The sequence below is a fragment of the Grampus griseus genome (genome assembly GCF_964374135.1).
Source record: "Grampus griseus genome assembly, chromosome: 20".
Lineage (NCBI taxonomy): Eukaryota > Metazoa > Chordata > Mammalia > Artiodactyla > Delphinidae > Grampus > Grampus griseus.
The window spans coordinates 49,007,031-49,027,805 of record NC_139014.1 but is presented as its reverse complement, the minus strand read 5'-3'; the positions used below and the strand labels follow the sequence as shown (position 1 = coordinate 49,027,805).

Sequence of the window (20,775 nt, the reverse complement as noted above, 5' to 3'; positions counted from 1 at the left end):
AAATCACAGCAAGATCTTTTTTGATCCACTTCCTAGAGTAATGGAAATAAAAATAAAAATAAACAAATGGGACCTAATGAAACTTAAAAACTTTTGCAAAGCAAAGGAAACTACAAACAAGACAAAAAGACAACCCTCAGAATGGGAGAAAATATTTGCAAACGAATCAATGGACAAAGGATTTATCTCCAAAATATATAAACAGCTCAAGCAGCTCAATATTAAAAAAAACAAACAACCCAATCCAAAAATGGGCAGAAGACCTAAATAGACATTTCTCCAAAGAAGATATACAGATGGCCAAGAAGCATATGAAAAGCTGCTCAACATCACTAATTATTAGAGAAATGGAAATCAAAACTACAATGAGGTATCACCTCACACCAGTTAGAATGGGCATCATCAGAAAATCTACAAACAACAAATGATGGAGAGGGTGTGGAGAAAAGGGAACCCTCTTGCAGTGTTTGTGGGAATGTAAATTGATAAAGCCACTATGGAGAACAGTATGGAGGTTCCTTAAAAAACTAAAAATAGAATTACCATATGACCCAGCAATCCCACTACTGGGCATATACCCTGAGAAAACCATAATTCAAAAAGACACATGTGGGACTTCCCTGGTGCTGTAGTGGTTGAGAATCCACCTGCCAATGCAGGGGACATGGGTTCAAGCCCTGGTCCGGGAAGATCCCACATGCCATGGACCAACTAAGCCCGTACGCCACAACTACTGAGCCTGTGCTCTAGAGCCCAAGAGCCACAACTACTGAGCCTGAGTGCCACAACTACTGAAGCCCACGTGCCTAAAGTCCGAGCTCTGCAACAAGAGAAGCCACTGCAATGAGAAGCCCACGCACCACAACGAAGAGGAGCCCCCACTCGCCACAACTTGAGAAAGCCTGTGTGCAGCAATGAAGAACCAACAACGAAGACCCAATGCAGCCAAAAATAAATTAATTAATTAAAAAAAAAGACACATGCACCCCAATGTTCACTGCAGCACAATTTACAATAGCCAGGTCATGAAAGAAACCTAAATACCCACTGACAGACGAATGGATAAAGATGTGGGGACTTCCCTGGTGGTGCACTGATTAAGAATCTGCCTGCCAATGCAGGGGACACAGGTTCGAGCCCTGGTCCGGGAAGATCCTACATGCTGCGGAGCAACTAAGCCTGTGCGCCACAACTTCTGAAGCCCACGTGCCTAGAGCCTGTGCTCCACAACAAGAGAAGCCACCGCAATGAGAAACCCGCGCACCACAACAAAGAGGGGCCCCCACTCGCCGCAACCTGAGAAAGCCAGTGCTCAGCAATGAAGACCCAACGCAGCCAAAAATAAATAAATAAAATAAAATAAAAAAATTTATTTTAAAAAAAAGATGTGGTACATATATACAATGGAATATTACTCAGCCATAAGAAGGAACGAAATTGGGTCATCTGTAGAGACATGGATGAATCTAGAGACTGGCATACAGAGTGAAGTAAGTCAGAAAGAGAAAAACAAATATCGTATATTAACGCATATATGTGGAACCTAGAAAAATGGTACAGATGAATCAGTCTGCAGGGCAGAAACAGAGACACAGATGTAGAGAACAAATGTATGGACTCCAAGGGGGGAAAGTGGCGGGGGGTGGGGTGGTGGTGGGATGAATTGGGAGATTGGGATTGACATGTACACACTGATGTGTATAACACAGATAACTAATAAGAACCTGCTGTATAAAAAATAAATTAAATTAAATTAAAAAAAGAAAATGGTCCTTCCTTCAGACTTTACAACCCAACGAATTTCACAAAGTAGGCACCAAAGCTAATACAGAAAATTAATAAAATAAGACCTAGGGCTTCCCTGGTGGCGCAGTGGTGAGAGTCCGCCTGCCGATGCAGGGGATACGGGTTCGTGCCCTGGTCCGGGAAGATCCCACATGCCACAGAGCGGCTGGGCCCGTGAGCCATGGCCGCTAAGCCTGCACGTCCGGAGCCTGTGCTCCGCAACGGGAGAGGCCACAACAGTGAGAGGCCCACGTATCGCAAAAAAAAAAAAATAAAAATAATAATAAGACCTATTCATACTAAATTCCCACATTCAAGGCATCTGCTATCATCCTATGTTCAGCACTTTTTTCCTGCTCCAAAGTCTACATGATTTTCTGGAAGCTTATCATATTAAGAGCACAATATCTAATCTCTAATCTCTGATGTCAAATAAGAATTTAATTTTAACTCTAATTCCTCTTCTACATAGGAGTCAATTAAATTAAATATTTCTCCCTGTGACCAAATCAAAGAGTCCTTCTCCATGGACCACACCCACCAAGAGAAAAGGTGTGTTATACTATAAAATGACAACGTTTCAGACTTTGGTCTTTGGTACAAGTTCAAGAATTTTTTTAGGACAACACTTCAAGCAACTGAGGTCACAGGTATGTGAAGGCAAGACAGCTGGGTACACATGGATGGCAACAGGAGCCGGAAGAACCAACATGTACAACTTGGAAACTCTTACCATTACACTAGTAAATACTACACACCGATGAGAACCTGCTCTACAATCTGGTCCCTGCCTGCTTCCTAGCCTTGCTCTCCTCCTGCTGCAGTCTATGAAATTGTAACCCAATATCTGTTTTCCTCTTCCTCAGTAATTAAATCCTGATTTTTAGCTGAATATATGGCCATGGAATAAGGATCTTTCCCAGCCTCCCTTGCATTTAAGTGTAGCCATGTGACTGGGTTTGGCCAAATGGGTTTGTGGCCCTCTCCTTCCTTTTCCCTTTCCTGCTGGTTGTGCAAAGCAACAGCAACAGAGTCATTTGGGTCATTAAGTGGAAGGTGACTGTGGAGGATGACAGCACAAGAAGATGGACAGAGTCAGGTCCCTGATAATTGTGAAACTGCCATATCAATCCTGGACTGCCTAAGTGGACTTTTACATAAAAAGCTTCTTTATCATTTAAAGCACTGATGCACTGGATTTTCTGCCTTGAAGCAGTTTTGTAACCATAACACATCCTACCATTCTTTCTGATTCTCTATTCTCTGGACTTGGGACTTGTGTATTCGACTCCCTCTGCCTGAAACACTGCTAACACCTCTGCTCCTTGTCTGCTTTCAGCCTTCAAATCAGAGCTGAAAAGTTAACTTTCTCAGGTAAGTCTTCCTTGACACCCTGGATGAGCTTAAATACTCCTATTTTTTCACTATGCTTTCCCTTGGTTAATACTCACCACACCTATAATTGCTGGGTTAACGTGCATCACTTTCAGTACTAGATACTCTTTAAGAACAAGTTATCTGCTTTGTCCACTGTCATCCAAGTGCTGAGCACTCAGTATATGCCCAATAAATATTTGCTCAGTGAATGAATGGATAACGTCATAGTCCTTGAGTGAATTCTGGACCACACCTCGAGGACTTCTGGCCTTACATTACGGGACTCCTGTAGCTCTATTCCTGTCAGACACTCTCACAATGTAAACAGTTTCTCTCCATTCTCTTTTGGACAATTTTGAAATGTGCTAACTCCTTCAAGAGATCTGCACAGCTCTTTCTGACACTGCTTCATTTTCTCTTTACACACCTAGGACTAGAGTGGAAAGTATTGGGAATTCCCTGGCAGTCCAGTAACTAGGACTCCACACTTCCACTGCAGGGGGCCCAGGTTTGATCCCTGGTCAGGGTAATAAGATCCCACAAGCCACGCAGCATGGCCAAAAAACAAACCAGAACAAAACGAAAAGAGTGGAAATTATTATGAATGCTCCTGGAATTTAAAAAAAAAAAGGAGACACTTCACTAAGTTATATTACCAACATTTTCTAAAGTCGGGATTCTTTACAGGTATTTTTAAAAGGAAAATATAAGAAACACACAAACCACATTATCTGAATTCTGGCCATGTAGAGGAAAACATCCTTAAAATATTTTAAAAGCCTCCGGTTTTAAAGTGTACATCACTTTTTAATGGCATTACAAGTACCTGTCAGTTTACTGCTTTATGCACCCACCCTTCACTGACACTGAATATACTACATGGTTTACCCATTTTCACAAATTAAGCACCTTCTGTTATAACATTGTGGAGTTAAAGAAACAGGGCCCCAAGGAGGTAGTGTGACGTAAGAAAAACAAAAAACCAAGAGATCTGAGTGACAGTCTCAGTTTTGCCAATGATTCACAGGGTGATCCTGGATCAGTTCTTTTCTTAACTCTAAAATGAAGAATGCGGTACAGATAATTTCTAAGATCCCTTTCAAGGAAAATATTTTGTTGCCATATCAATTTGCAGTTAATCACTTAACAGAAACAATGCTGGTGACTATGCCCAAAGCTATTATATACAATTACAAGTAGTGACAGGAAACCTGGTATTTGCCTGTCAGTTTTAGGCTCTAGGTAGGTTTAAATGAGTCGAAAATGTGACTTTTCAAAGTTCTAAAACAAATGTGTGTTTTGGAAAAGCTAGTTTCTGCGTGATGAGAATGGCTTTCAGAATGTGAAAATTTCCAATATGTGTTATTCTCCTCCCACATTCGTCAGGCCCACACACTGGATTCAGAAGGGGCCCTGCAAAAACCCAAGGGCCAATAAAACAGAATGGTTTTCATGGCCACTCCCTTGATCCCTAGAGCACATCTCCCTTAAACCATTCTGGAGCATGATAAGGAAGCTCCAGAGGGCAGTTGATGCAGCGTCAGACAACAGCACAAAGGTCTATACCACAGCAACATGCAAAGACATCTACACCTGTCCAGTACTTCCGAGCAAGAACGGCCTAGTCCAGGATTTCCACACCTCTAATAAAGGTTAAATAGATTCACAGTCGTCTCCCAAAGTGAACAGGCTGGAAGCGCCCACTGTGAGTCCCAGCACACTCATGCTCCTATTCTGGGAACCTGCACACCCTATGGGTTCCTGCCCAGCCTCTCCAAAGCCACCGCCCACCTCTTCACGCCCTTGGGGGCGACCGCCCTGCCCCCGCCCCACAGTCGCCAGTCAGCCCTGACCTCCTCGAACCGCTCGCCCGAGAAGCCGGCGCCACGAGCCTCCAGCAGCTCCCCGAACTGCTCCAGGGTGACGGACTCTTCGCCGCGGCCCAGCCGCTCTTCCAGCCAGCGCAACAGCGCGCCGTGGTGCCTAGACACCAGAGACTCGTAGGGCGGCGCGGGCCGCAGCGCAGCCGCCGCCTCTCGCAGTCGGGCCGGCTCCAGTAGCGCTGCGGCGGGAGGTAGCGCCGGGGCCGCGGGGCCCGGACCGGGGGTCGTCCCCGAGTCCTTGGCCCAGTCCTGGTGCGGACCCCAGGCCTCGCCCCCGGCGGCTGCCGCCTCGTCTTCACTGCTGTGACTCGGAGCGTTCCCCATGAGGTCTCCGTCTCGAGCGCCCGGCTCTGCCGCCGCCGCCGCCGCCGCCTCCCTGCCTCGACCTGTCAACCTCCGACGGCACCCGGCGGGCGGGGACGAGGAAGGGACGGCGGCGGCTGCGGCTTCCGGCTTCCTCGCTGACAAGCGAGGACTGATGTCGCAAAGGCGCCGTCAAGTGGACTCCACCAGCTGTCGTGAGACAGCTAGCTAGGGCATCCTGATTTCCAAGACGGCGCGTCTGTCATTACGTCTACGTCCTCCCGCGGCCTCCTTTGCCACCATCTTTGTTGGGGGCAGATAATCTGCCGGCCAGGAAGGCTTCCCGCTACTCACTTTCTCGGTATCCCTCCACAGTCGCTAGCTATGCTAGAAAAGTACGAGAAAGAGTTGGAGCCAGGGAGTGAACTTTTCGCCAGACTTTCCCCTTTCAGTCCTCCGTTGTCCCCTTGGTGACAGGCGGACACAGAAGAGCGCGCGTCGCGCCGGTGACGTAGCGGCCGGTTCTCCGCCATCTTAGTTGTGGACAGAGAGGCAGCAATCTCGGAGGAGCCGAGGCGGTGCGGCTGTCGAAATGCTGAGCCTCGGCAGGCGTGGGCTCTGGCTGGGCCTGGCCACGGCGGCAGCGGCGGCGATGGCCGCACGGCTGATGGGCTGGTGGAGTCCCCGCGCTGACTTTCGCCTTTTCATACCCGAGGAGCTGGCCCGCTATCGCGGCCGCCCTGGGGACCGGGGCCTCTACTTGGCCTTGCTCGGACGCGTCTACGATGTGTCCTCTGGCCGGAGGCACTACGAGCCTGGGGCCCACTATAGCGGCTTCGCAGGTATTAGCGGGGCGGTTCACGCCTATTCCTGTTACGATGCGGGCCGGTAGGCGTCTGCGCTTCATTCATTCACTTATTCATTCGTTTATTCATTTCCTCTTTTCCTCCCCACATTCGTCAGACCAGCGTGGGGACCGGGCTCAGCTGCATCATCCTTCTGGTCTGTTTTGACTCGGGCAGGACTATGGGCAACTGTTGCCAGCCTTTGCTTTCCCTATCTTTCCCCACTGCTCTTCTTGAGTTAGGCTGGAGAAACACATCTCTTGCCTCTTACGAGTTACCTTTTACTCGCCAGCAGAAGCCCCCAGTACATGCTTTGTGCCACACTGCGTGGCTCTCAGGGCCCAGAGATGAGTGACGCCCTTCCCCGGCCTCAAGAGTTCCCCAAATGGTTGGAAATGATTCCAACCATTTCTTCAGTGTGCCCCAATTGGAAGCGATCTTCCTTTCCCCCTGCTCCAGGTTTCCCCTAAAAGTAGTACATTTGGTTTGAGTCGTTCTTGCTTCTAGTACAAATGCATTTGTCTGCCTTCCTTGAAAAAGTTTATCAGGTTAGAGCACAGGGAAGGAGTCTGGCCTCATTTACAGTCCTTCAGTACTTAGAACAAAGCTGGCACGTTAGGCCTCAAAGAACATTTGTCAAATGAGGATTATTCTGTTCTCCCTATTTTATATCTTGGGGGATTGGAGGATGTGATTTGCCTAGAGCCCTCACAACTAAGTCCTGACAGGACTTGAACTAGGAACACCAGCCTATTACTTTTAGAGATGTCGTCTTACCAGCCCAGAAGAATGACCATCTCCTAGATTAAAAAAGAAAAAGACGACGAGCAAGCCTACGGCCAGTGACTAAGCTGATAGGAAATAAGCATTTCCCACTTGTCATTATTTCAGGAGAACTGGGTAGCTGCCTCTGGTACTTAAATACAAGTCACTTCCCTGTCTTTAGGGAGAACTTTTAAGAAATAGAAGCATTGACAGAGAAGGAATTAAGTTCAGTTGGTGTTGCTGAGCTCCTCAAACAGTCCAGAAGGGGAAGGGACTTACCCAGGGCTACACAGTGAGTTAGAAGCAGAGCTGGAACTGGAATCAAGTGTTTTACTTACCTGCCAGGTGAGGACACTTTGGTGCACTCTCCTGCCGCACTCTGATGCAGCCATCATGGCTGTATGCACAAGTGTGAGCAGAAAACACTCCATTTCTGGAGTGGTTTTTCTTTTGCAATGTGCTCCACTGTCGACTGAGTTCCTTTGTGCCCAATACTTATTCACCATCTATTTACTGACCACTGCCATGTAGCTGGCCCTGTACCACGTGCTGAGGAATCAGAGATTATAACATTGCTCCCCAACACCTATGCACTCTAGTAGGGAAGCAGGTATGTTCACTTATTCGCTTAGTCAATATTTTTTTTTAAAGATATTCAGATGGTATAAAATCCACCCTTTTAAAGAGTACAAGTGGTTGTGAACATAGAAAGTTGTGCAAGTATCACCATTATCTCATTTCAGAGCATTTTTATCACCCCCAAAAGAAACCCCATATCTATTAGGAGTCATTCCCCAACCCCTCCGACTACTTAGCCCCTGGCAACAAGTATCTACTTTCTGTCTCAAAAGATTTGCCTCTTCTGGGCATTTCATGTAAATGGAGTCATGCATGTGGCCTTTTGTGTCTGGCTTCATTCACTTAGCATAATGTTTTCAAAGTTCATTCATGATGTATCGGCATGTCAAGACTCCATGCCTTTTTATGGCCAAATAATATTCCATTGTATAGATATACCACATTTTGTTGATCTATTCATCATTTCTTGGATATTTGGGTTGTCTCCACTTTTTGCTTATTATGAATAATACTATGAACATTATGTACAAGTTGCGCGGGCCTTCTCTAGTTGCGGAGAGCAAGGGCTACTCTTCGCTGCGGTGCGTGGGCTTCTCATTGCGGTGGCTTCTCTTGTTGTGGAGCATGGGCTCTAGGCACATGGGCTTCAGTAGTTGTGGCACACGGGCTTAGTTGCTCCACGGCACGTGGGATCTTCCCGGACCAGGGCTCGAACCCGTGTCCCCCGCATTAGCAGGCGGACTCTTAACCACTCTGCCACCAGGGAAGTCCCTGTTTTATTTTGTTCTGTTGATGCTGAGTTGTATGAGTTCTTTGTATATTTTAGATGGTAACCCTTTATCAGATATATCATTTACAAATATCTTCTCCCATTCAGTAGGCTGCCTTTTCGGGTTTTCTGTTTGTTTTGGCTGCGCCTTGAAGCTTGCAGGATCTTAGTTCCCCACCAGAGATCAAACCCTGGCCCCCTGCAGTGGAAGCACGGAGTCCTAACCACTGGACCGCCAGGGAATTCCCTTGCCTTTTCGTTTTGTTGATAGTTTCCTTTGCTGTGCAAAAGCTTTTAAGTTTGATGTAGTTTCATTTGTTTACTTTTGCTTTTGTTTTCCTTGCCTGAGGAGACATTCCCAAAAATACTGCCAAAACCAATATCAAAGAGCATACTGCCGGGAATTCCCTGGCAGTCCAGTAGTTAGAACTCTGCAGTTTCACTGCCGAGGGCCCAGGCTCGATCCCTGGTTGGGGAACTAAGATCCCACAAACAGCACGGCCAAAAAAAAAAAAAAAAAAAAAAAAGAGCATGCTGCCTGTTTTCTCTTGGGTGTTTTATGGTTTCAGGGCTTCACTTTCTTGATAGTGTCCTTTAATGCACAAAATTTAAAATTTCTGACCAAATCCTAATTATTTTCCCTCTGGTGGTTTGTGCTTTTGGTGTCCTAGCTAAGAAACCATTGCCTAATCCTAGGTCACAAAGACTTACACCTATGTTTTCTCCTAAGAGTTTTATATTTTTAGCTCATAATTCAGGTCATTGATTTATGGAGTCAATTTTATATATGGTAGGGGTCCAATTTCATTCCTTTGCATGTCACTATTCAGTTGTCCCAGCACCATTTGTTCTTTCCCTCATTGAATTGGCACCCTTATTGAAAATCAATTAACTATAAATGTATGGGTTTCATTCAGTCGTGTATTTACTGAGAATTTACTAAAGATCAGGCACCACCAGACACTGGGGAACTGATTCTTTAGTTTGGTATGTTCTTTTCCCTGATAAAACTTGCGGACTAGTAGAAATGACAGACGTTAAATAGTTATCACATAAGCAGTTAATCAGTTATTTTTGTGATGAGTGTTAAAAGAACATAGTGGTGTTACTAGAGGCCTTAGCCTAGTGGGGGAGGAGAGCGAGAAAGGGAGTACAGTGGCAAGGTGAGGTTGGCGGTGGCTGGTGCAGAGCCTTGAATGGCCTGCTAAGGAATATGTACCTTGTCATAGGGCAAAAGGAAGCCCCTGAGGATTCTGAAGCAAGAGAATGGTATGATCGATTTAATTAAAATATCAGTCTAAGTGTTGTATGGAAAATAGATGAGCAGGGGGCCAAATGAATGCAGGGAGACCTAGCAGGTTACTCTAGTAGTTCAGATGAGAGACGACGGCAGCCCGGGCTTGCTTAGTAGTAGATGGGGCCAGGCAGACTGATATTTAGGAAGAAATTATAGGACTTGGGGACTGATGGGATGTAAGGGATGAAGGAGGAGTCAAGGACTACATTTCTGGAGTGAGCAACTGGTTATTAACCAAGACAGGGAGTACTAGAATAGAGGCAGGTTTCCAGGGGCTGGGGATGCAGTATGGACATTTTTAACTTGTGATGTCTGAAAGTCATCTAAGGCACGTTGAGCAGACAACTGGATATACAGGTCTGGAGCTCAAGAGAAGTCTGAGCTAAACATACAAATTTGGCATCTTTGGCAGAGAGGTGGTACTTGAAACCACGGAGTGGATGAGATTGTCAAGTGGAGGGTGTGGATGGAGCAAAGGAGGTGAACAAGAACTGATGTCTGAGGCTGGTAGAAAATGAGCTAGAAGGGTAGGAGGAAAACCAAGAGTATAGTGTCACAGAAGCCAAGGGACATGGTCCACCATGCGAAATGTTGCTGAAAGTCAATGAAAGAACAGGATGCATGCCAGAAAGTATGTCTAAGATCCAGGGGCGTCTGTCACCGAGGGGGAGGAGGGATCAGCTTTGCTGGGGGCTGGGGAGTGAGGGTTTGGGGGAGATGTTTCTCAGAAAACAGATTCTTGAGTTGCTACAGTGTTGGTGATTTATAAGTTAATCTACTGGAAACATCTCCCCTGCAGGCCGAGACGCATCCAGAGCGTTTGTGACCGGGGACTACTCTGAAGGAGGCCTTGTGGATGATGTATCTGACCTGTCATTTTCTGAGATGCTGACACTCCAAAGTTGGCTTTCATTCTATGAGAAGAATTATGAATTCATCGGTAAGTATTCCACAGGTCATTTCCATAGATTTCATTTAGTTGTCTTGCAGTTGTTTTCTTGTTTTGTTTGTCTTGCAGTTTTTTTAAGGGGCTAGAATTCTTTGGGGATTGGACTCAAGGTTAAAATCTGAAAAATGCCCATGGATTTTTCACCTTAAACTCCGGCTGTCAGTGTGGCGATATGTCCCGGAAGGAAATGGCTGGGGCGCTTGTTTCCATCACCTTTTTTTTTGGTCATGCCGCGGCTTGTGGGATCTCAGTTCCCTGACCAGGGATCCGACCAGGCCCTCGGCAGTGAAGGCGCGGAGTCCTAACCACGGGCCCACCGGGGAGGTCCCTGTTTCCCTTGCTCTCGCTCCTGGGAGAGGACTGCCCGACCACTGGCTTTGGCCTCTGCTGCCCCACAGCCTGCGCCACTCTTGAGTGACCCGCCCAGGAGGGCAGCTTCCCCATCTCGCCGTGTTCCAGGAGTCTGGCTTCAGACACAGTCAGGGAGGCTCAAAGCCTGTTTGCAAATGGTTTTGACAAATATCCTTTTACTTCGTCCCCGAAGGAGACAGACATCAACCTGTGCCCATCCTCAACGAACTGCCTCCCAGGTGGAAGTCATGCTCATCAAACACTTGTTCAAGCCAGTTGTGTGGAGCGCGGCACCTGCTACCTAAATGAGAAGATACCTAACGGTGTCCTAAAGAAATGTTAGACACTAAACAGTAGATTGCTTCACAAACACTGACAACTGGGATGGTTGGGCCCCTGTTCTCCATCTACTGCTGCCCTGACCTCTCACTGGAGCCCACTTAGACACGGCTAATTTCCTGAGGAACATCAGTGTCACTTCACCCTGGAACAGGTCTAAATTGGAAGTTCTTTCTCTGCCCCTAATGCCCCTGCATGTCTGCTTCTGTCATTACTCCCTGGGTTACCTTTGCTGAGAACATTTCACTGGCATTTTCACTGACTCCTCTGCTCCGTCCACGTCCAACTAGCCAAGGCTTTTTTCATGAATCTGAAGTTCTGTTTCCAGTGCCCCCTCTTCCACACCCACCACTGTTGGCCCCTGTCACCCCAACCTGCAGCACCCCCCATCTTTGTTTTCACCCAGTCTGCACCAGGCCACTCCTCAGATCACAACTATGTTTGCCACTGAAGGAACTGACCTCTATCGGTCTGGCCTTCAGAAGGCTTGGTTCTCCCTTTTCCCCATAAAGTTGCCAAACCAAAGCTGAAACATGACTGTGTTAATAAGGAAAAAACCCAACAAAGAAGAATAAAAGTGGAGTCCTGTGTGTCAGCAAAGGATGCCAGACCAAACACATCACACTGATGTCGAGGAGCAAACTGATGTGTTTGGTGAGATGAGTGAACTCGTCTTGTCTGAACAGTGTTAACGTGCAGGGGAGTGAGGGGCACATGGTCAGAAATGCCTCCGAAGGACTGTAGTTAAAGTCAGGATATATTCGAGTATCTGCTATGGATATGCTGTGGTTCTGGTCCTCATGGGGACCACAGATGAGCTGAATGCAGTTCCTGTCCTCTGTTAGCTCATTCTGTAAGGGGAGGGCAGTGTTAGGTTCTTTCAGGGCACCAGAAACCCTCAGGACAGAGCGTCAGAAGATGAAGGTTTATTACACAGGTGCACACTGAAGGACGACAGCAGGAAGCCATCTTGGCAGCCATATGGCCAGGCCTCGAGGGGAAACGAGATGCCATTTTTGTGTTCTGGAGACCCAGCCAATGGTGACCGCCATTCTCACGACACAGCTTCTGCCTCTTCCTCTGTTGCCTCTACTACTGCTGTCCTCTCTTTGGGTCTCATGTCTAAAACCCACCAGGACAGGCTTGTCACCATGCATACAGAGACCCTCTACAGGAGAAAGTGCGGTGCCAGGCCAACTCAGACTGAAGCCCTGGGACTTGGGCCCTGCTCCCTTCATTTATTCTAACAAGCGTTCAAAATGAATGCTCTAAACTAAGCTGCTTTGAGTGCTGGGGCCTCACTGGTGGGGAGAGCAGTATCATAAACTAGTAAACTGACTAGACAATTCCAGATAGGACTGTGAATAAGCTAAAACTAATGTGATGCATGTTTGGGTGTGTGCGTGACACCTTTAGAGCAGACGGTCAGGGTAGCCTCTTGGAGGAAATGAAAATTAAGCTGAGACCTGGAAGGTGAGAAGGAGCCAGCCATCCTGAGATCTGAGAAGAGAGTATTTCAGGCTGAGGGAACAGAGTGCGCGAGGCGGGGAGCAGCGAAGCATGGGCAGGGAGCCTACAGTGAGGGAGGGGACCACTTAGGAGGCTGAAGAAGCAAACACAGGTCAGATGCTTGTCTTGGAGGCCTTTGATAAGAAGTTTGTGTTTTATCCATATGTTTTAGGAAGCCATAGGGGGTATAAACCAGGCATGGAGGTGTGATTTACGTTTTTACAAGGTCACCCCAGCTACTCTGTAGAGAAAGAACTGTGGGAAGGAATGAGCTGAAGCAGAGACCACCGGGAGGCCACTGTCGTAATCCGTCGTCTGGATTAGGGTGGTAGCAGTGGAAATGGAAAGGAATGGGCAGAATCGGTGTTTTTTAAAGGTTGGACCGACACGATTCACCCATGGTTTGGACATGAACGAAGGGAAGTGTACATTTAGATGTGAAGGAGGAGTCAGAGATCCAGGGCTCCTAAGCCAGGGAACCCAGGCAGAAGTGATAAGAATAGGGACCTCCCTGGCGGTCCCCTGGTTAGGACTCTGCGCTTCCACTGCAGGGGGCCTGGGTTCAACCCCTGGTTGGGGAACTAAGATCCCGCAAGCCACATGGAGTGGCCGAAAAAACAAAGTGATAAGAATAGAATTGGAAAGGTCAGGATAGGGTGTTGGACTTGAGAAGATGAACTGAATCTGGTACACGAACGTACCCTGGAATCTCAGTTCTCGGGGACTGAGAAGATTGGACAGACACAGCAGGAGCAGGTATGTACAGATACCTCCTCCTACTTGGGCAAACCTTCTAGAAGTCCTTTCTGCTGCTTCTCTTGCCCTGTGCCAGGGGCTGCTGTGAAAGCCACTTGCACTTCAGGACTCGGAGATGCAAGTCCCTGCATCTAAGAACTGATCTCTTCTTGGCTCTGGCCTACAGGCTCGCCGACCACTTGCTGGCCACTGCCATAGCTCAGACCTTACAAATTCTGACGGGGATTTCAAACTAAAACCAGTTTCCACTCAGCTTGTCCACTGAAGGACTGAGCCGGAAAAGAATGGTGGAGGGGAGAGCATGAGCTCAGGGCCAGACCCACTTACTAGCTTCAGGGACTTCCCAGCTATTCAGTCTCCCAGTCTCTCTCCTAGGACCACGGGAGCACTGATTTCTCTTTCAAACGGGTGTTAGGAGGATTACAAAATACTGGTAAAGTGCTAGCACAGCTCCTGATGCTGAGTGAACACTCAATAAATGACTTATTTATATCCATATAAGACAAAATAATTCAATGTGGGGAAGAAATGAGCCACAAAAATGTTATGCAATAAGCCATTCATTCATCAAGCATTTCTTGGACACCTACTGTGTACCTCAAGCACTGTGGAACACTGAAAAATGAGTGACATGTGGGGAAGGATTTTATAATTTCCGTGCTGGAGGACTCTACATCTAGAACAGGGAGGCGTCTATCCAGAGTCATATAAGATGTTGAGAGACATCGGGATAGAAGGCAACACAAGTCCCTCCAACCAGTTCTTAATAAATCAGCAGCCAGCAGGCTACTGTGGAAGGCGGAAGCCCTGGGGACTTGGCTTTACCAGGACTTCTGCAGGAGCTAAGCCTCTGTTCCTGCCCCCCCTCCCACGGCTACTCTGATGTCAGCTTTCCTGTCACCACAGGGAGGGTGACAGGAAGGTTCTACGGAGAGGATGGGCTACCTACTCCAGAACTGACCCAGGCAGAAGCCATGATCACCAAAGGCTTGGAGGCAAATAAACAGGAACTGAAAGAGAAGCAGAAGTTTCCACCATGCAATGCTGAGTGGAGCTCAACCCGGGGCAGCCGGTTCTGGTGCTCCCAGAGGAGGTAAACGGGCTTTCCTTCTGTTCCTCCCGCCTCTCCCCCAAATCCATCTTCTAGGTCACCACATCTGTGCTGTTCAGTGAGGCCATAAATTGACTGTTAACCCAGGGGAACTTTGTCAAAATACGTGTGCTCTGGGATAGCGATTCTCAAGCCAGACGCTGCTTTTGAGACGCTCAGAGGCCAGTGGGGAAAAGCCTTTCACAGGTGTTGCCACCAGTGCAGGGAAGTGGCGCGGCCTCCTAGGAAGGCAGAGGGCAGGGGCTGGAGCAGCAGTGAAAGGACGACGGGCTGTGCCCTCAGAGGGGAAGCTGGAGGACCTCGGGGGAGAGCAAGAAGGTTCGGGTGAACACTGCAGACCACTGCCTTGGGAAAACACCAAGGCAGCAAGTGAAATGGCTTCTCCTTTTCGCAAGGCCTGGTTCACTGCTCCCTCTCCTCCCTTCCCAGAGAAACTCACGACTTCATGCTTTAAGCAGCCCTCTTTCCTTCTCTCCTTAGTGGAGGTGTGAGCAGAGACTGGATTGGCGTCCCCAGGAAGCTGTTTAAGCCAGGTGCCAAGGAGCCCCACTGCGTGTGTGTGAGAACAACTGGCCCCCCTAGTGACCAGACGCCGGACAACCCTACACACAGAAATCGTGGGGACTTGGACCACCCCAACTTGGAGGAATACACAGGCTGCCCACCCCTAGCCATCACATGCTATGTCCCCCTCTGAGCCGGTACCCTGTATGTCCATAACCCACAGGGAACCCTCACCTGCCTTTCCCTAATGGGCCCTTGACTCCTGTGCCCTAGGAGGGCTCCTACATGAAACAAGAGGGCCTGGAAGGACTGGGCCATGCTCTGCAGACAGGACTCATGCCCCTCCCCATGGGCTCACCATTTTGGTGACTGAGCCCAGTGCTTGGCAACCTGCCTAGTACTGGTCGGCCTGTTTTTGCCACTATTCCGCTAGATCTCCTCACCATCATCCTTTGGAGTTCGCAGGTATTAACGGGCACAAATTTGACCAACTCAGAGCTAACTGGACAGACACGCAGAAGGGCTCTGAGCTCCAACAGCTTCCTTTCCACGGACTCCCAGGCTGCCCAGATCAGCTGCCGGCCTGGGCCCTGCTTGTAAGTCTCATCCTGACCAGGACATCGGGGCCTACGTCATTCCCTTACAACTCAGAAACAAGCAGACCCATCCAGAAAAGCCATACGAACTAACAGTGTCAACACAACCCTGTTCCGGTTCCCCACTTGCTAATGTGAGCCCTGACTTTTACAACCTTTCTTAAAAGTAAGACCTCTGCCCTTAGGCAAACTTGAATTTATCAGTACAGCCAAAAGCCGCATTGAGTTAATTCGAGCTGGACCAATATAGTGAGAGGTGACAATAAAACAGGATAGGCTAGTTCTGGAAATGGAAAAGTTTTTGCTCTTAGGGATGCAGCAAATCCAGATAACTCTGAACAAAGCAACAATTTAAAGCAAAGATATTGTTTCTCTTTAAACACTTAAAATTAGGGGTGGTGTGTTTTCAAAGGGAGAAGTCTGCATTTTTGAGCAAAAGGTAGTTTCACAGCTCTAACGCGGACACTGGCTAGCGCAACATCAAAGTTTGGGCAAGGCTACAAATGCCAATACAAACAGCCTCAACAGTGGGTGGTGTGTCCAAGGTCATCTGTAATCTCCCACACTGGACCAAGTTCATACCCGTTACCTCCTCGATTCTAGTTAAGCTCAAGGGGGCAGAGTTCCTACCTTACAGGTAAGGAAACGAATCTGAAGCGATTACAGGTTCATGGTCTCCCCATCTGTGCCTTCACCTCAACTTCTCCCAGTCCCCTCAGCTGTTAATCTAAACATTCCCTGTCCTCCCTTTCTTGGTCTTTTTTCCTCTCCTTTATCATTAATCTCACTTAATAGCTATCCAGATTCACGGACTGGAAAACGGAGGCTGCCTGCCCTAACTGGTGTGGCTCACTGCCCTTCGGCCACAGCTGCTCTTCACGCCTGAATCCTGCTCTTGGCTCCTTTTGCCATCTCAGGATCTTCCTCACCGGCCTTTCCAGCACCTTTAACCTCTTCCTGCCTCCCGGCTCTTCCCTCTAAGTCTGCATTCAACAGCTCACTTCCCTTCCCTCCTGCCCCATTCTTCTGAGGCCCCGTAACTCCTTCCTGTCCCTACTTCCCGTCCCAGCGAAGCTTTGGAGAATGCTGCATGTACTCAGGCTTTGCTCCTCAGCCCCCGTCTGCCTGCAACACAGTCGCCCAGCTTAGCCCTTCCCTGCGCCACAGCAGGATAAATTCTGTACTGGCAAACGCACGGCCACATTCAATTATTACCTACCTGGACCTGTCCCACCTGAGGGCCCTCGTGAAAGCCTCCCTTGGCTTTTTCCCCATTTCCCTTATCTCCCTCGGGGGTCCCTTCCAGCCTCCTGGAAGCCTCTCCTCCACACGCCTTCCCACCAGCTCCTGTCGCTCCTGCGTCAGCTGCCAGGTCTGCAATCTCGTCCAGGCGGCTTTCCTGACCATTTCTGCAGGCACCAGAGTCTCCACAGTTCTGGCATTTAGTCTTCATCTTCTCCCTGGTGATTCTTCCAGTGTCCCTGGATGGTTCCATCATCGCCATCTCAAAGCACCCAGTCACACCAAGTAAGAATCCTGGCCATCATCCCCAGCCCCTTCCCTCCTGAGCCCCTCCTCCTGACCAGTCTCCAGGTCCTAGCAATCCCACCCCTTACCTGTTCAGTACTCCTCCTCTGGTTGAGGCCTTCCTTTCTCACCTGATCTAACTGCACTCCCTCCAGCCCATCCTCCACACTGCCAAGCCATCCCCGTGATGTTCGGGGCATTCTCCGTTTAAACCTCTTCAGTGGCTCCCTTATCTGTAAGGATCAGGTGCTAACTCTTCAGCGGCACACGAGGCCCTTCTAGGGTCCGTCTCCTCTTAGCCTCTGTATCTCTGCCACCACCTCCCACGTGCACTGATCCCTCCAGCCTTCACCTCGCTGCTTTATGCCTGCAACACCTTCACCCCGGCTGTCCCTTCTGCCTGGAATGACATGTCTTCTTCTCAATTTTTCTACCTCTTATCCCTTAATAACGTAGCTCAATCAAATGGGAGGCTTCATGAACCACTGGCCCACCAGTGGATTTAGACGCACTTTCCTCTAGGAAAATAATTCTGTGTTCACTCCTAAAATAACAAATGTCACAGTGTCCCGTAACTATGAATTTCCTATCAGCCTCTCGCATTGGACTGCAGACTCTCTTTGAGACAGGGACCAAGGATCACTTGGCTTTGTACCCCCATATCCACCATACCTAGGACACGAGAAGTGTGCAGAATTAGCTCTCTTGCAGATGAGGCAACCGAGGCCCAAAGAACTTAATAAAGGCACATAGCAATGAAGCTGAGCCTAGAACTCAAGGTTCTTGTCCTGACTCAGTGCTATCTTCGTGCCTCCATGGCTTGGTATGTCTCCGCCCTCCCTGGAGCAGGAGCAAACAGTAAGGAGGCGAACTTAAGTGAGGACCTTATTCTGAGTTCCACACAGCCCTTGAGCTCAGTGCCTGAGGCACCCCTGCTGACTCAACCCCAGGCTAACTGAGAACTAGTCACTGCCACTGCTCTCCTTAGTCCTTAGTTATTCGACAGATATTTACCAAGCATCTGTGTGCCATGGGGTTGGGCTGGGGGGAAGTGAGGCTCCTGACCTCAAGGAGCTTGTAGTATGGCCAAGTAAAGCCCTGGTTAGAGCGGCCAGAGGCCACTCCTGGGGTAGGAATGCAGGGATAGCGTGGAGGCCAGGTCCAGAGATGTTTAGATCCTTCCAAAACAAACTGATAAGGAAAAAGAGCAAAACAAGGCACTTAAGAGTCATCCCAGCCAAGTACAGACCTGAACTCTGGCTGATGCAACACCCCTGAGCCCACATTTCAGGACACACTCATCCAGCCTCTGCGGGCTGCTCACTTCCTTGCTCAATGAGCACTCGTTTCCTTTTCGATGCCGACCACTTACTTTATAGGAAACAGCCTCCTCACACCAGGGCAGTGGATGAGTCTTCAAAGGATTCGCCAAGAGTAGGTTGTCATGTTAATGATCCAGAAGGCTCAGCCATGAGAAGCTAGTGGCTACTGGAGAAATGCCTCTCCTTCCTCTCTCCTGGGCAAGACTATGGAGGAGGAAGGTAGTCCCTCCGTGATGCAAGCCACAGAAAGTTCAGCTCGGGCAGTTAAGACCTGCTGACAGAGGGAAGTGGAGAAGGAAACTAATACATGTTGGGCAAACATGCTGAGCAGGGAGGGAGCTTTGTCTGTTCTCACTGAACCTCGATGCCAGCCTTGAGAGGGTCTTCTTATGGTCCAGAAAAGGGGCATAAATTCTCCCACCCCACATCTAATGGTTACAACAGTCATTGCACGGCAGGGCTGAGTTTTTTGTGTTTGTTTGTTTGTTTTACATCTTTATTGGAGTATAACTGCTTTACAATGGTGTGTTAGTTTCTGCTTTATAACAAAGTGAATAGAGCTGAGCTTCTTACCCAGGTCTGCTCTCTCTGCCACACCATGAGCAGTGTTAAAGCAAGGGCTGGGCAGCTGCCTTCCAACATGCTGGAGGAAATTGTAACGTCTGCCTTTTAATCCTGAGATTCCAGTTTTTCCAGAAACACAGAACTAAGAGGGAAGAGCCCAGAATTTTTTGGCCACAGCTCAGTCCCTTTAACTTGCAAAGGGACCCGTATCAGACCATTGCCGCCATCCCTAGCTTGCTCAGCTCCAGGACAAACTGTGATCTGAAAGATAGACGCTACGGACAGGTTAGGGATATCTGTTCAGAAATCTGTGGAAATCTGAATTTCCATCCTCGAAAGCACTTCCTATTCCCTGGGCCCCCAGATTCCTGCAAATAGGCAGCAGACATTGCTCCCATCAGTCCACACTGGAGGGGACCCTCGCTGTGCACACCAGAATTCGTGTACTTGCATGAGAGGAAGGACATATGACCTAATACTGATCGCCTTCCTCAGGGCAACCCTGTGAGCTAGGACGAACCGTGCTCACTTCTGTTTTACAGACATAAAAATGAAGGCACAGAAATTATGAAACATGCCGGTTTGTACTCACATATTATGACAAAATATGACCAGTGTTCTCCTCAGGGACGGCTATTAGGATTACTTGGGATTGTTACGTGGAAGCCCCCAACAGTGCCTATTAACTCTGAGTAAAGCCACCAGAGAATGCGATTTATCAATCACCATAGCTGGTCCGAACCAGGAGTGAGCAAAATGGAAAACAGGTAAGGGAAAGGAGAACACTAGTTCAAGAAAGTGTGATGGTGAGGTGAGCTACTAGATTCATGCAGTTTGTATGAGGGAATTATGGATCACTAGATTTTAACTTGCAGACCCCTAAACTTTCCTTAGTTTTCTCTGAAACCCACAGCACCAGTCCTCCCTTCAGACCAAGGCCAGCAGAAACCTCACCATGGGGGGATCTTCTCGAGTTGCTCCTAAATAATGGAGTCAGGGAGGGAATTTCCAGGGTCCACGGGAGAGCTGCAGTGGGGTCAGGTGGCTGAGCCTGGGCAGCTGTGGTCACAGACGTCACCATGAGCTGAAGTCTGGGCCAAGAGCACAGGACATCCAGGCAGCTGGTCATTATGCCTAAAACAGCTACCTTCTCACTGCTGTCAACCATGTGTTTCTGAAAAGTGTTGGAAATTCAGATTTTCCTAGAGGGTAGCTGTTAAAGAAATGTATTCACATGTCAGGAGTGTTAAAATTTTTGTGTTTGTTTTTAATGCTTACAGGGCTTCCCTGGTGGCACAGTGGTTAAGAATCCGCCTGCCAATGCAGGGGACCCGGGTTCGAGCCCTGGTCTGGGAAGATCCCACATGCCACGGAGCAACTAAGCCTGTGCGCCACAACTGCTGAGCCTGTGCTCTAGAGCCTGTGAGCCACAACTACTGAGACCATGTGCTGCAACTACTGAAGCCTGCGTGCCTAGGGCCTGTGCTCTGCAACAAGAGAAGCCACAGCAATGAGAAGCCCGCACCGCAACGAAGAGTAGCCCCTGCTCTCCACAACTAGAGAAAGCCTGTGCACAGCAATGAAGACCCAACCCAGCCAAAAATAAATAAATAAATTTAAAAAAAAAAGGAACTACAAATGTGT

The 20,775-nt window shown here is 48.5% G+C and overlaps 2 protein-coding genes across 4 annotated transcripts in view; one reads left to right on the top strand and one right to left on the bottom strand.

Moving 5' to 3' along the window:
• ZZEF1 (zinc finger ZZ-type and EF-hand domain containing 1) overlaps positions 1-5,369 on the bottom strand; it is a gene marked incomplete at its 5' end in the record, with an annotated part of 111,795 nt that extends 106,426 nt beyond the window's left edge. For both annotated transcript variants that reach the window (XM_082678577.1, XM_082678576.1), the window contains one exon: positions 5,016-5,369. In XM_082678577.1, coding sequence (XP_082534703.1) covers positions 5,016-5,369 — 354 coding nt within the window. The remainder of the gene's footprint in view (positions 1-5,015) is intronic.
• Positions 5,370-5,881: 512 nt separating this feature from the next.
• Positions 5,882-20,766, top strand: CYB5D2 (cytochrome b5 domain containing 2). Of its 2 annotated transcripts, XR_014298282.1 has the most exons (5): positions 5,882-6,190; positions 10,403-10,543; positions 14,414-14,600; positions 15,099-15,852; positions 20,412-20,766. XR_014298282.1 is itself a non-coding variant. In XM_082678365.1 (4 exons), exons 1-4 carry the CDS (start codon positions 5,941-5,943, stop codon positions 15,313-15,315), a joined length of 795 nt encoding a protein of 264 aa, XP_082534491.1. In that variant the 5' UTR covers positions 5,882-5,940; the 3' UTR covers positions 15,316-16,248. The 2 variants fall into 2 exon arrangements, 1 of the variants encoding a protein (XP_082534491.1); XM_082678365.1 differs by lacking the exon at positions 20,412-20,766 and having other exon boundaries at positions 15,099-16,248.
• The last annotated feature ends 9 nt before the right edge of the window (positions 20,767-20,775 follow it).